Genomic DNA, 14,959 nt, shown 5'->3' on the forward strand with positions numbered 1-14,959 from the left:
TCCTATAATAATGAGGGCAAGTAGGGGGCACTGGATTGCCTTGAGAAACTTGGTGTCCCCTACTTGCCACTGGCCCACATCATGTCTCCTCCATTGGCCCTAACTTGTGCTCGCCTGAAAACTAGGAGGCACAGGCCTCTTCGTTTGACCCTGTCCTCCTGTACCCCTCTGTCGACTAGCTTCGGCTACAGTGGCTTTATCCACCAATTCAGAAAAATTCTGTATCTACAACAATGCCCCCAGCTCATAAATTTCCTGCCTTAGCCCTCTCTCAAATCTCTGAGCCTTCTTGAATTCATCTTGTATCATGAAGGGGGCAAAATGTGACAGCTCCACAAATCTAGCAGCGTATTGTGAAACTGTCAAATGACCCTGAGTCCGGTTTAAGAACTCCTCCATTTTGGCATCTCTAATGGAGGAGGGGAAATAGCCGTCGAAAATGATCTCTTTAAATCTTCCCCAAGTCAGGGCCACTGGTGCCAACCTCTGCTCCTCCAGGAGCTTCACAGCAAACCACCAATGCTTAGCCTCCCCAGTCAGTCTAAAAGTGGCATATAAAACTCTCTGTTTGTCAGCACAAAGCACTACAAACATAATCTTTTCAATCTTCTGTATCCAATTCTCTACCACAATCGAGTATGTACTCCCTGAAAAGGCCAGAGAATTCATCTTGGTGAATTGTTCTATAGCGCAGCCCTGGTCAACTGATGGGTGTCCCTACTCCTTAGAATTTTGTGTTATCTCAACCATGACCTACTGAGCAACACTGCACAAGACTACATCAAAATCGCTACCATCCATATTAGAGGGCCCCGCGCCATCATCACTACTGGCATGAGCATTGCTATTCCCAGGGTCCATCCTGGAAGTAGAACAGAAACAATCTTAGAATCTTATCATCATAACACATCTATGCATTTATCTATTTAAAACCCTAACCTATTCCCCTATACCAATCATCTTTACATCCACATTCCTAGTTTAATATTCGGTCTTGCCACCTAGAAACAAGAACCGGCGTTAGTTTATTATGACTTTCCTGAAATAGTCTGTAAAAACCCCAAAAAACAGAGATATAAAAAAATTAGTGGATTGATTTTCAAAAAAAATGAATAAATAAATAATAATAGTAATAATAATTAATTAATTAATTAATTAACTAATTAATTAATTGGATTTAAAAGAAAAAGAAAAATAAAATTAATTAAAATTTATTTTTATTTTTATTAATTAAATATATTATTATATTAATTAAATATATTATTATTATTATTATTATCATTCCTGAAGCTAGAAGCTTCAGGAATTTGGCGACAGCCCCCCCCCCCCCCCTTCTTCCTTTCTTCTTCTTCTTCTTTATCTTCTTTTCTTTTCTTTTCTTTTTCTTTCACTTTTCCTGCGCGGCCTCTACACACTCTCTCTCTCTCTCCTCACGTTCTCTCTCCCTCTCTCCTCGATTTCGTGGCGGATTTTCGCCCGATCGAAAATTCGAAGATATCACTGGACTCCATTCACTGCTGCCGTCATTTCTACCAAGCGGATCGGTGGTTGGAGCGGCGTAAGCATATTCCCTGGGGTAAGCCATTTTTTCCTTTTTCTTTAATTTCTTGCAAAATATAAGCCCAATTGACGAACGGACACCACCACGAGAATCTAGGGATGATTCTCTACAAGTCTAGTGGGACGGAATTCTCGTGGGGGTGTCGGGCCAAAACTCCAAATTTGAGGTGTGGCGATTATTAAGGGGCTTATTTTTAATTAATTAGCATTAATTTAGAAATATTAAAATATTGAGCATTTTGGGTTGAAGTAGGATTTCTGGAATTTAGGGCCCGGGTGAGCGCTGCGGGTGTAATTTTGGGACCCGCAGGCAAAATTTAGAAAATTAAGTGGGGGTGTTAAATAATAGTTTAAATATTAATTTGAGGTATATGGAGTCTAGGGAAGGCTAGATGGGTATTATTTTGGAGAAATAAATTAATTAATTTGGGGAAAATGTAAATTGCAAGAGTTGAATTTCAGATGCCAAGGGCGTAGAATTTGGGATTCTAGGGAGACTCTCAGTAAGTCAGGTAAGGGGAATAAATTATAGCAGTGTTTTTCGAATTATTATTTGAATGAATATGTGAAATTGAGCATATGATATTTTGTCTGAAAATTATTATGATATAAATATCAGATAAATTGTGTGGCATTTGAGTAATTGTAAATTGTGATATTTTGGAGTGTAAAATATAATAATGTGTAATTTCTGAGAAAATATTGAAATGAGAATTACTGATCTGATTACTGAAAAATAATGTAATATGGTATTATTATATGAGTAGAAATGTTTTTCCTGGAAAATGGGATTTTGTGAATTATTGATATTGGAAAATAATGAAATGTGGTATTTATTTGTGAGTGGAAATTATTTGCATGAGAAATGAGTATTTTGGGAAAATGTGAAAAATACATGAAATATGATATATGATATTACGAGATGATGAAGTGTGCACAGAAAATGATGAGAATATTTATATTGAACTGAATTGTGATATACTGGAATATAATTGATGAAATGCCAATACCGCATAATGATTGCGGGTATGTGGTGATAAACCCTGTTGGATGGTTATGATATTTAGCACGGTACCGTTACGAGTGGTGTTAGTGCAACCACACGGACTCTTGGAGCATGTGGCGTGACAGTCGATTGTGCCATTGTGTAGGGTTGTTGGGCCCCCTAAGTCCAGATCAGGGTATTAGGCCGGCCAGTCGTACTACAGACGCGATATGTGATATGATATTTGATCTAACTGGGTCGGCCAACCGCGGTTAGATCTAGCCTTCGGGCCGCACAACCTTGACCATGGGGGGAAGCATGACGTGTATAGAAAGATCCTCAGGGTGGCCATGAGTTACAGATGCGATGTTGGTATTTGATACCGAGGATACTCATGAGCCGAAAAGTAAAGTGGAAATGAAAAGTGAAAGAATGATAAAATTGGCTAAAATGAGAAATGAAAGAAAGAATGGAAATTGAGAAATAAAGAATGATAAAATTGAGAAATGGAACAGTGTGAGTTAATAATATAAATAATTAAGGCGAAGTGAAACTCTCCGCCTGAGAGCTTACTGAGTAAGGTGAGTGCCCTGATGGGTATCAGATATGGCTATACCCAACTGCATGACGTGTTAGGGCAGAGGGAAGCTACCTGAATGGGTGGGTAATCTTTCCTATTCTCAGGAACTTCGCGTGTAAATATGTGTTGGAAATCATTGAATTTGATAAATGATTTTTAAGCTTATAAAAGCTTGTGTTGTATATCTATATGATTATGTGTATGTGAATATCAGTGTATTTTCTCAAATGAAATGGTGATTTGAAAAGTAAAGTGTATTATAATTGTAATCATTTGGTCACATACTGTAAATAATTTATTCCTTCTTACTGAGATGTGTCTCACCCAATTTATCTAAATAGGGAACAGAGACCAGCCGGGTGATAGAGCTCCGTGATAGTAGGGAGCTGAGACCCTGATACACGGGGTGAGTTTTTGGACTAGGGGAGATGTAATTCCCCTAGAGTTGAATAGTAATTTTTAGTATGGGAAGGTAGTGTGAATATTTGTATGTATATTGATACTCTAGGTATTGTATTCTAACTGATATGTGTATATTGTCTTCCACTGTTAGGTTGAATATAATAAAATACTTTTTACTCGGTACCCAATGCGGGTCGGGTTGTATGAATGGTACTAGGATTGTTGACGTGGCTGATTTATGGATGTTGTGGATTTATGACGTGATTATTTATTTATTAAAAAAAAATTGTACGAAAATCGGGGCGTCACATAGTCAACCCAAGAAAATCACAGAAACCACTACGGAATTTCCTGCCTCTAGGCTGCAAGATAGAATCCTAAATTTTTGTCTTAATCCTCACCAAAATCCATTCCTCTACTCTGGTATTGTTACCCGTTGTACCCTAGAGTCTGCAGAACCTAGCAACGTTGGCTCTGATACCAAATTGTAACGCCCTATTTTTTTTTCCATAATAATAATAATAATAATAAAGTCCACTCAGACCCAAGGTGGGGTACTGAGGATACACCTGTCCATATTTATATTTTATCTATGCAGCAGAAAACATAACCCAAGTAAACTTTAAGTACAATACCGGAGTACTATCATCTCCCTAAAATATACATACCGACTCCCGAAAATCATCAAATCCTCAAAGTCTATAAAAACATATATCCAATCCCAAAACAAAAAACATACCCTCACTAATAAAATCTACTCCTCCTCTAACTTGGAGCTCATTCCGCTTGACGTCTCGAGTTTCTTGAAATGTTAAGATCTATGGGGTAAGACACCTCTCAGTAAGTGAGAATAAGTTATTATCAGTGTGTGACAATGAGTTTTAGTGTATCACATCATTTTCATAAAAATATCAATTTAACTGAGGAATCATGGAAATTTGTTCTCATATCCATATACATATATATATACATTTGCAACCATACATTTTTCTCGAAAATATAATCATGTTCAATAAATATTTCTGTGTACAAAATAGCATATCTGTCAAAGTATCATCACATGAGTGCTTCGCGTTCGTAATGAGGAAACCCATTCATATCATCGTCATCTAATAACCCCACATAACCGGGTTGTGCGGCCCGAAGGTGGGACTTAACCCTGATTGGCCTACTAGGTTAAGTCAAAATACCTTATCTGTAATACGATTGGTCCATCGCAGCCTGGTCCGAACCAGAGATAGTCAACATCTCTTCGAAGGCACAATCGACTTCCATTACCAGCACGCTCCCCGAGCTGTGTGGTTGCACTAACTCAATCACTAACAACAGTACCCTACTCTCATATCATTAACCAATCGGGTTCTCATTTCCATCACTTGTTATACATATAAGTTTATTTCCAAAAATTTCCATTCCTAGTTAATATGCTCAAGCTCATGAGTATCCATGTGAATGTATAACATCTCGCCTATAACTCAAAGATCATTTCTCATAAACATGCTCAAGCGCATAAGTATCCATGTGTATGTATCACATCTCGTCTGTAACTCATGAATGTTCATCATGACTAATAAAAACATGTCTGTATAAAATCTCACTTCATCATATTTGTGTAAAACATATCTATACATATTTCATATCAACATGGCTGTTTGCATTATGTCTGTTTATATCTTAACATAAACCCTATTTCATCATATTAAATATTCACAGATTCATTTTTCAGTAATCACAATCAATTCTCATGCCACACAGATTTTCAATAATATTTAACCATATAATATTTATCCAATAAAACATTGGATATTTCCAAAACTACCATTATATATATATATATATATATATATCATACTTCAATTTAATCAATTAAAATTTCCAAAAGTCCTAACATAATTTATTCCCATTACCTGTTTCCTAAGGACGTGCTTGCAAGTTTCCTAAATCGACGTTTGCAGCGTTTGCACAAACCCCTGTATTCACATGCCTAGTTTAATTAGCTCAACCCCGAAATTATCATTATTAAACGTTCCTAGGCCCATACACTCCATTACACAATTAAATCTTATAGAAACAACATAATTAACTCCCTTATCTCAATTTTAGAGTGGTGCCCAGGATTCTCAAAACACAATTCCGCTTCGATTAAATCGACGAGGATCGACCCTAGAACCCCATAATGGTGTCCGATCGTCAATTCGGATGAGTTTTGAGGGAGAAAATGAAGAGAGAGAGAGGGAGAAGAATCCCACAACCTAGAGAGAGAAGGAGGAAAGGAAATGAATTAATCCGAAAAAAAAAAAAAAAGAGTTGTAGGATCTTTATATTCAACCTACCGCTAGACCAAATCGTTGACGGTTTTTGATTTTTAACCCCTCTATTTTCACCGTTTTACCGTTACTAGGCCACAGTAACATGAAACCGTCGACGGTTTTCTAGCTTCCCTCCAAACCGTCGACGGTTTGGTCTACACCAAATCAAATTCCCTTCTTTTCTTATTTATATTCATTTTTATTATTTTCCGAGTCACTAAAGTTTGTGTATGCATGTATTTATTTGGAAATTTCTTAATATATGGCCTACAGTATATGTCTTTTTTGGGCATTTCTTAAGCCTAAAAAAAATCTTTAGGCTTTAGAGTGAGGAGTAATTGATAATATACAAAATATCTATAATAAAGAGACTAGTGAAACACAAAATGAGACTCAAAATATTTACAAGATCAATTTTGAGGTACCTTGAGGAATAACTTAAGGCATTGAAGAAAGATTAATAAAAGACTCTTAACTCTCAAGTAATGGGAGAATAAAGGTACATAATTCTTGTAACTCCATTTTAATGAAAGACCCCCAGATATTAAATACCAGGAGAGTTTTAACAACACCCAAAAAAGACATATATTGTAGGCCATATATTAAGAAATTTCCATATATATATATATATATATATATATATATATATATAATAAATAGATTAGTGAAACACAAAATAAGACATAAAATATCTACAAGATCGATCTAGAGGTGCCTTGAGGAATAACTTTTTAGGCTTAAGAGTAATTTGCAAATTATCATTTTTTTAACAACACTCAAAAAATACATATTGCAGGCCAAATATTAAGAAATTTCCAAATAAATATATCTATAATAAAGAGATTAGTGAAACACAAAATGAGACACAATATCTACAAGATCGATCTAGAGGTGCCTTGAGGAATAATATAAGGCATTGAAGAAAGATTAATAAAAGGCTCATAACTCTCGAGTAATGAGAGAATAAAGGTATATAATTCTTATAACTCCCTTTCAATGAAAGACCCCCATTTATTAAATAACATAAAAGTTTTAACTGTTGTAAAAGGAGATTCGAAAGGCATATGACAGTTATGCATTCTATACCATTCCTATTTCACTATATTTTCATGACCCTAATTTGACTGTTGGAGAGGGCCCTCTAGAACCACCAAAGGTTTTCAAACTTCTCTTTTCTTTTTTATCACAAGTGATCGACACGTACTACAGATATGGAGATTAGATTAGATGTGATGTTATTGTTGATGGTCAATATGTTTTTAAGCCACCACATTATGATTATATGGTTACCATGATTACGGTAAAAGAATTTAAAATTCTCATATAAAGTTCCCACTTCCACCCTTTCCCTTGACACGCAAACTTATACTTTATTATTCTTTGAAATCTTGTAGTTAAAAACTCTGTTGGAATTGGTGTGATCTCAAGAGAGAGGGTGAATTGGGTTTTAAAATATTTTTGGCTAATTTAAATATTTCGCCGATTCACCACAAATTATATCTCATTCAATGTACACGCGTGTATAATGAAAACTCAAAGGTTTTGACCATAACAGAAATATTCTCCCAAAAATATTTTTCAAAGAATGACTGGGGAACCTAAGGTTTGGCATTAAACTAAATTTTGCACAAATAATATATATGGAAATAAAATAATTATTATGTTCTCCAACAAGGATTTTAGAAAATAAAAGTATTTGGAGAATCTGGAGTTTAAGTTCAAGAAAATATTTGTGCTATAAATAATTTCTCCCAATAATATTTATTGTTGCGGGGTAAAAAAAATAGCTGGGATGCTCCTTCGACTCTCGTTGACCTGAAAGAAGAAAAGAATGAAGACTTAAAGGACCCGGTGTGTACTCCGGGGGACCACTCCGATGCCTCAGTAAGAGGAAGGCTTTTAGGAAGGCTAAATGCAACAGTAGAATAGTGTTATGTCACTTACCTTTGCCTGTACTCCCAATCCCTACTTATAGGGGCTTGAGTTGACCGCTGGTTGGCTCGAATTTATTGTGTGGGGGCACGAATCGCTCTTCGGCCATAAGTGCGTGCGCCTATTACTCGATTTTTAAGGGCGTCGGCGTGAATCTCTCCTCCTCTTTATTAGGTCGGAGCTAATCACTCGTCAGAAAGTCAGACCTGGAGAAAGTATGAGACAAGCGTTGACCTACCCTTATTAGCGTGATTTATTATGGGCATATCAGTTGTCCCCCCCTCAGTTTCAAATTTCTGGATAGAATTTTGAATCATTATTTGTGTTTGCATCTTTCCATTTAGAGGTTTAACACTTCCTCGTGTTCCCCTCTTTTTCTCCCCTCTTTTTTTTTGGTAGAATAATTGAGCAGCTCGTGCCGACTGTTCGCCCCGAGCTGTTTTGTGCGGAGCTGTTTTGTCCAAGCTGTTCGGGCCAAGCTTTTTTGACCGAGCTCTTTGAAGCAGGACTCGTGCCGAGCTGTTTCTGCCGAGCTGTTCGGGGAAGGATTCGTGCCGAGCTCTTTTGTCCGAGCTCTTTGAAGAAGGATTTGTGTCGAGCTGTTTCTGCCGTGCTGTTCGGGGAAGGATTCGTGCCGAGCTCTTTTGTCCGAGCTCTTTGAAGCAGGACTCGTGCCGAGCTGTTTCTGTCGAGCTGTTCGGCCGAGCTCTTCGAGGAAGGATTCGTGTCGAGCTGTTTCTGCCGAGCTGTTCGGGGAAGGATTCATGCCGAGCTCTTTTGTCCGAGCTCTTTGAAGCAGGACTCGTGCCGAGCTGTTTCTACCGAGTTGTTCGGGCTGAGCTCTTTTGACTAAGCTCTTTGAAGCAGGACTCGTGCCGAGCTGTTCGGGGAAGGATTCATGCCGAGCTCTTTTGTCCGAGCTCTTTGAAGAAGGATTCGTGCCGAGCTGTCTAAGAATGCCGAGCTCTTTGAAGAGAGACTCGGGCCGAGGTGTTTCTTCTGAGCTTTTTGAATAATCAGGCCGAGCTAACCAACCTACTCGGCTGTGTGGCATTACAAATAATGCTCGTTGCTTGGGCTTTCCGCGTGATGAGTCGTGCTCATCTGTTGGGTTGTCCTGGCCTCACGAGTTGTGCTCGTCAATTTGGGCCATCCTTCTGATGAGTCGTGCTCATCTGTTGGGTTGTTCGGGCTTTACGAGTCGTGCTCGTCAGTTTGGGCCATCCTCCTGATGAGTCGTGCTCATCTGTTGGTTGGTCTGGCCTCACGAGTCGTGCTCGTCATTTTGGGCCGTGCGCCGATGAGTCGTGCTCATCTGTTGGATCGTCCTTCGCGACTATCTCACTTTCCCGAGGCATCCTTGCACGCTTCTGTCCTGCGAGAGATATCAAAAAAGCAGGTTTTAAATGCGTCCTACCTCGGAAAGTGGGTTGGAGGAAAGCATTATTGATGGCCATCCGTCTGACGTTGTGTCCGAGGCAACTTGGTGTTTTCGAGGTGGCGTTTGTCCTCGGGAAGCCTCGTCTGTGCACTTGTCAGAGATTTTCTGTGTCCTATGCCTCCCTCGAGACGCAATCCTTCTCGTAAATGAAAATTCTTGAGATTCCCGCCACAGGGATTCGTGCCCTCCTCTCTATATAAAGGCTAGTGGACTCCTTCATTCCACACTCGTCTTCATTCCAAGAGAACTGCTTCCTTCTCTACTCTTCTCCATTCCACAAGTCCCTTATTCGGTGCTAGGTACGCTTTCCCTCTTTATAGTATTTTTGTCTTGTTGTTCTTCATTGTTCTTGCGCTAGTTTTGTATGTTTGATCTTGTCTTGTAAGATTGCCTAGTTGTTTGTGTGAAATTTTACTGTCTTGATCTGTGTTGGCCTCCTTTCTTCTTGATCTTTGCTGTTGCTTGCTCCGCTTGACCCTTAGGTTTAGGTAGTGTTTCCTTCAGGCTTGTTTTTTCCTATGGAGACCTCCCCACAGCCTTTAAGGGTACCTACAACAGTTCGGAGCGCTCGTTGTGAGCTCTCCTCGTCTGACCTGCAGAATGCTCGTTATTTTTTTGCTGTACAATCAAATATCACTGTTAGGTTACCCTTTGCTACCGAGTCAGCTCTTAACCAAAAATCCGAGGAGCTCTGCCTCTATACCGATTGTCTAGACTTGGGTCTTAGGCTCCCTTTTTTCCCTTTTGTTTCTAACGTACTACGTTTTTATCGCATAGCACCATCACAACTTGTTCCGAACTCTTATCTTTCGCTCACCTGTTTTGCTGTGCTTCTGCTCCGCTTGGGCCATCAGCCTACCGTCCCACTTTTCAGAAGTTGCTTCCAAATGCGGTCTCATTCTGCAGAGAAGGAGCTATATTATTTCAACTCTCTACCAGGTTATAAACTCTTCTCACCAGGCAGTTCTTCCATCCATAATTGGAAGACCCGTTACTTCTTTGTCTCGAGAGAGTTGAATTACACAAGCTCCTTTGTCTGGTCTTCTCCTCTTGATGGTAACGTTGTTATCTTTCTCCACCCTCTTTTTCAGGGCTTACAAGTAGGTTATCCGTCTAACCCATTTTTTTTCTCCTTTCACCCCTTTTTCCCTTGTAGTTCGGGTGCGCCATCTCCTCCCCAGACTTTCCCCCGAAGAGCAGGCCACCCTGAAAGAACTTCGTACCCTCGGTGAATGGGGTATTATCCCTCATGAGGAGCTGCTCTAGGAGCGTGTCCTTGTGCAATGGGGAATCAGCCCCGTTTCCTCAAGTCATTCTCTCCCCTGATTATGTGTATATGTACGTTCAGGTGTTATCTTTACTGTGGGTGTTCTTACTCCATTTCTCTTTTATACTCGCAGATATGGACTTCACCAGGTATGAATCGCTCATGGGAGAAGCTAGAAAGCAAAGGGTGAGTAGGAGTAGGAAGAAGAGAAGAGAGATCGAAGGAGAATCCTCTCAAAGGGAAGCCCCTGCAGTAGGTGATTCCGGCGCCCTTACTGACGAGGTCCATGCTGCTCCTCCTACGCACTCGCAGGCTTAAGTTAAAGCCATTTTTCACGAGCCGACCCGTTCTGCCTCTGCTCTCCGTCAGGCTGTGCACGCTGAGAACTTTGTGCAGGCCCAATGCACCCTTCCTGACGCTCTCTCGGCGAAAATCCGCCATACTTCGAAATTTTTTTTTTTTTTTGACTTATGCCTACTCTTGCTAACTGTTCCATACTTTGCATTTTTTCACAGCTGGCGATGATGGTTCTGGCCCAGGAGGAGAAAGTCGCGGAGATGTATCGCCAGACACTCGATGCACGGGAAAAATATGTCCTCGCTCAGAACGAACTACACGAGGCCGAGCTCCGCGAGCAGGCTTTGCAGGCAGAGGTCGATCGCCTTCGTAGGGAGGAACTTCCTGCCCGAGAAGCTACTGCTGCTGCTTCTGCTTCCCGAACTACAGTGAAGAAATACAAAGACTCCAACCAATTTGTTATCGACACCTCTAAAGCTTACCGAGTTGGATTCAAGAGGTGTCGTGATCAAGTAAGGACTAAACATCCCGAGATTCCTCTTGATGGTGTAAGCTCTTATGGCTATGGCGAAGAGAGCCCCGAGTCTGCGGAGGATCTGGAAGAGGATGAAGAAGGGGAGGAGGAGGAAGTTGGAGAAGGGAGCAAAGCAAATTAGTTTGTAGGAACAGAATATGTATTTTGAATTTTTCATCCTTTATTGATGTAGTGCAACTTTTGTAAGCGGCACTTTTATTACAGCGCTGCAAGAAGCGGTTCTTTAAGAATAGTATTTCTTTAACATTTCAGAGTTCTATGTGTTCTTAACTTCTTTCCCCCCTACATCTTCCAACTTGTATGTTCCGGGTTTTATTTCTGTTGTGACCTTGTATGGGCCCCCCCAGTTAGGCTTTAACTTGTGCGACCCCTGCTCGGACGGGTTGTTTCTCCTCTTCCTCAGGACTAAGTCTCCTGGATGGAAATTCCTTATTTTGACTCTATTGTTGTAGTACTTTGCTACCCTTTGCTGGTACGCTGCAACTTTTAAACTCGCCTGATCCTGTCTTTCTTCCAGTAGGTTTATTTCTGACCTGAGCTCCTCACTGTTGGTCTGCTCGTTAAAGTATTTCCTTCGCCAATAGGGTATGCCCACCTCTGCTGGGATGACTGCTTCTGCGCCGAAGACAAGCATGAACGGGGTTTCCCCTGTTGCTGCTCTCTTGGTGGTGTGGTACGCCCATATAAGGGAAGGGAGTTCCTCTGTCCATCTACCTTGCATGGATTCGAGTCAGGTCCTCAGTCCGTGCAGAATCGTCCGATTCATGTTCTCTACTTGTCCATTGCTCTGGGGGTGCGCCACTGACGCGAAGAGAAGCTTAATAGATAGGTCCGAACAGAACTTTTTGAAGCGCTCGTTGTCTAACTGCTTCCCGTGGTTTGTAACTATCGCTGAGGGAATGCGATAACGGCAAACTAATGAGGTCCACACGAAGCGTGTAATATTCCGCTTTGTTATGGTGGCTAGGGGTTCGGCCTCTACCCACTTAGTGAAATAATCTATTGCTACCAACAAGAATTTTTTCTGGCCAGTCGTCTGTGGAAGAGGTCCAAGGATATCTATCCCCCACTGAGCAAAAGGGCAGGGACTGGTTAGAGGGGAGAGTAGACTTGAGGGGGCGCGTGGTACAACTGCACACCTTTGAATTTGTCACATTTTTTTACGAGCTCAACCGCGTCCTTCTTCATTGTGGGCCAGTAAAATCCCTGTCGCATAGCTTTGTGAGCTAGAGCCCTACTGGTAAGGTGGTTTCCGCATACTCCTTTGTGGATTTCTCGTAGTATGTATTCCCCTTCGTCTTTGCTTAAACATCGGAGGTAGGGCAGTGTCAGGGATCGCCTGTAGAGCTCCCGGCCCATCAACGTATATCTTGCCGCTTTCCTCCTCACCTTTTGAGCCTCCTTATTATCTCCTGGTAAGGATCCGTCTTGGAGGTACAGGAATAAGGACGCTCTCCAATTCGTCCTTGCTGAATTCGGACGCCACTGAGTTAATTCTGTCCTCCTCGTACGAGGGTTTTCCTATGCGTTCAAGATAGATAGTGTCTTTCCATTCCGAATCGGTTGCCGAGGCTAATTTCGCTAGTGCGTCCGTCTTTTTATTCTCTGCTCTCGGTACGTGTTCTATGTCGAACTGGACGAATGCCTCTATGTACTCTCTTGCCTTGGAGAGATATTTCTTCATTCTTGGATCCCTAGCTTCGAATTCTCCTTTGAGTTGCTCTACCACCAGCTGGGAATCACTCAGTACTTTGATCTGTGCCACCCCTAATGCTTCCGCCAGTCGCAGGCCGGCTAACAGGGCTTCGTACTCCGCTTCGTTGTTGGTTGCTGTGAACTCCAGTTTTAGGGTGAAGAGAGTTTCATTGCCCTCCAGGTCAGGAAGGATGAATCCGGCTCCCCCTCCAACAGCATTAGAGGACCCATCAACGTGCAGTGTCCACTCCTCCGACTTGGTGGATGACTCGGGGAGCCTTTCTGCTGTAAAATCCGCGAGTACCTGAGCCTTGACCGCGGGCCTCGGTTGATACTGTATGTCGAATTCACTTAATTCTACCGACCACCTCGTCATTCTCCCCGAACTCTCCGGTCGCTGTAGAATTTGTCTCATGGGCAGGTTTGTTAACACGACAACCCTATGGGCTTGAAAATAGGGTCTTAATTTGCGCGCTGCACAGATGATGGAGAAGGCGGCTTTTTCCACCGTGCAATAGTTCTTCTCGGCGCCACTTAACACCTTACTTGTGTAATATATAGGCTGATGCTTTCTACCCTCTTCCCGAACCAAGACCGAGCTGACGACATTCTCTGTGGAAGCTATATATAGATAGAGGTCTTCCCCATTCTTTGCTTTTGTCAAGAGAGGAGGGGATCCGAGGTATTGCTTAAGCTGCTCGAAGGCTACCTCCTGATCTTCCCCCCATTCGAATCCTCCCTTCTTCCGCAGTGTTCTAAAGAAAGGTAAGCCTTTATCCCCTGAGCCGGAGATAAATCTACTGAGGGAGGCTATCTTTTCGGTCAGAACTTGTATCTCCTTTTTAGTCCTTGGAGCTTCCATCTCCAGCAGCGCTCGTATTTTATCCGGATTTGCTTCTATACCTCTGTGAGTCACCATAAAGCCCAGGAACTTACCTGTAGAAACGCCGAACACGCACTTCGAGGGATTCAACCTCATGTGGTACCGGCGAAGGAGCTCGAACGTTTCCCTCAGGTCTTTACAATGTTGCCCTGCTTCCATGCTCTTCACCAACATATCGTCCACGTAAGCTTCCATTGTTTTTCTGAGCTGTTCTTTAAAAATCTTGTTCACTAGCCTCTGATATGTGGCCCCCGCATTTTTTAAGCCGAAAGGCATCACCCGGTAACAATATAAACCCCTTTCGGTGACGAAAGAAGTTTTTTCCTCATCAGCGGGACTCATAGGGATTTGGTTGTACCCTGAGTAAGCGTCCATGAAGCTGAGGAGCTCGTGTCCCGAGGTCGAATCCACTAGCTGATCAATTTGAGGGAGAGGAAAGCTGTCCTTTGGGCACGCTTTATTCAAGTCCGTGAAGTCTATGCAGGTGCGCCATTTTCCATTGGGCTTTCTGACCAGGACCACATTGCTCAGCCACTCGGGGTAGTCCACTTCTCGGATGAAGTACAGTTTCGTCACCTCTTCGTCAATTATTTTGATCCGTTCCATCGCGAAGCTCCTTTTTTTTCTGTTTTACAGGTCGGTGGTTGGGGTTGACCTGCAACTTGTGCTCTATCACAGCAGGGTCGATGCCGGGCATGTCTGCTGCCGACCATGCGAACAAATCAGAGAATTCGTCCAAGAGTTCAGTCAACTCCGCTTTCAAAGTATTGGGCAAGTGATTCCCGATCTGTACACTTCTCTCCTGGTGGCCTTGCAGTGGTATGTGTTTGATATCTTCGTGTAATGTACTGATCTGGGGATACTCTCCTCTGACCTCCAGGTCTTCCACTGTTAGAGCTTATTTGGCCTCCATCTTCCCTTTCAAGGCCATTACATAGCAACTCCGGGCAGTGGCTTGATCTCCTTTGGCATATCCTATCCCTTGTGGTGTAGGGAACTTAACTTTGAGGTGGTATGTTGATGTTACCGCTCGAACTGCATTAAGGAATGGACGACCCAAGATGACATTGTAC

The 14,959-nt window shown here is 41.9% G+C and overlaps 1 protein-coding gene across 1 annotated transcript; it reads right to left on the reverse strand.

Moving 5' to 3' along the window:
• Nucleotides 1–225: 225 nt before the first annotated feature.
• Nucleotides 226–669, reverse strand: LOC131158487 (uncharacterized). The gene has a single exon (XM_058113355.1). It carries the CDS (start codon nt 667–669, stop codon nt 226–228), a length of 444 nt encoding a protein of 147 aa, XP_057969338.1.
• Between the last annotated feature and the right edge of the window lie 14,290 nt (nt 670–14,959).

This window comes from Malania oleifera, chromosome 6 (genome assembly GCF_029873635.1).
Source record: "Malania oleifera isolate guangnan ecotype guangnan chromosome 6, ASM2987363v1, whole genome shotgun sequence".
Lineage (NCBI taxonomy): Eukaryota > Viridiplantae > Streptophyta > Magnoliopsida > Santalales > Ximeniaceae > Malania > Malania oleifera.

Excerpts from the sequence above, each read along its gene's own strand:
- LOC131158487 (XM_058113355.1), bottom strand. The coding sequence starts at position 669 with ATGAATTCTCTGGCCTTTTCAGGGAGTACATACTCGATTGTGGTAGAG.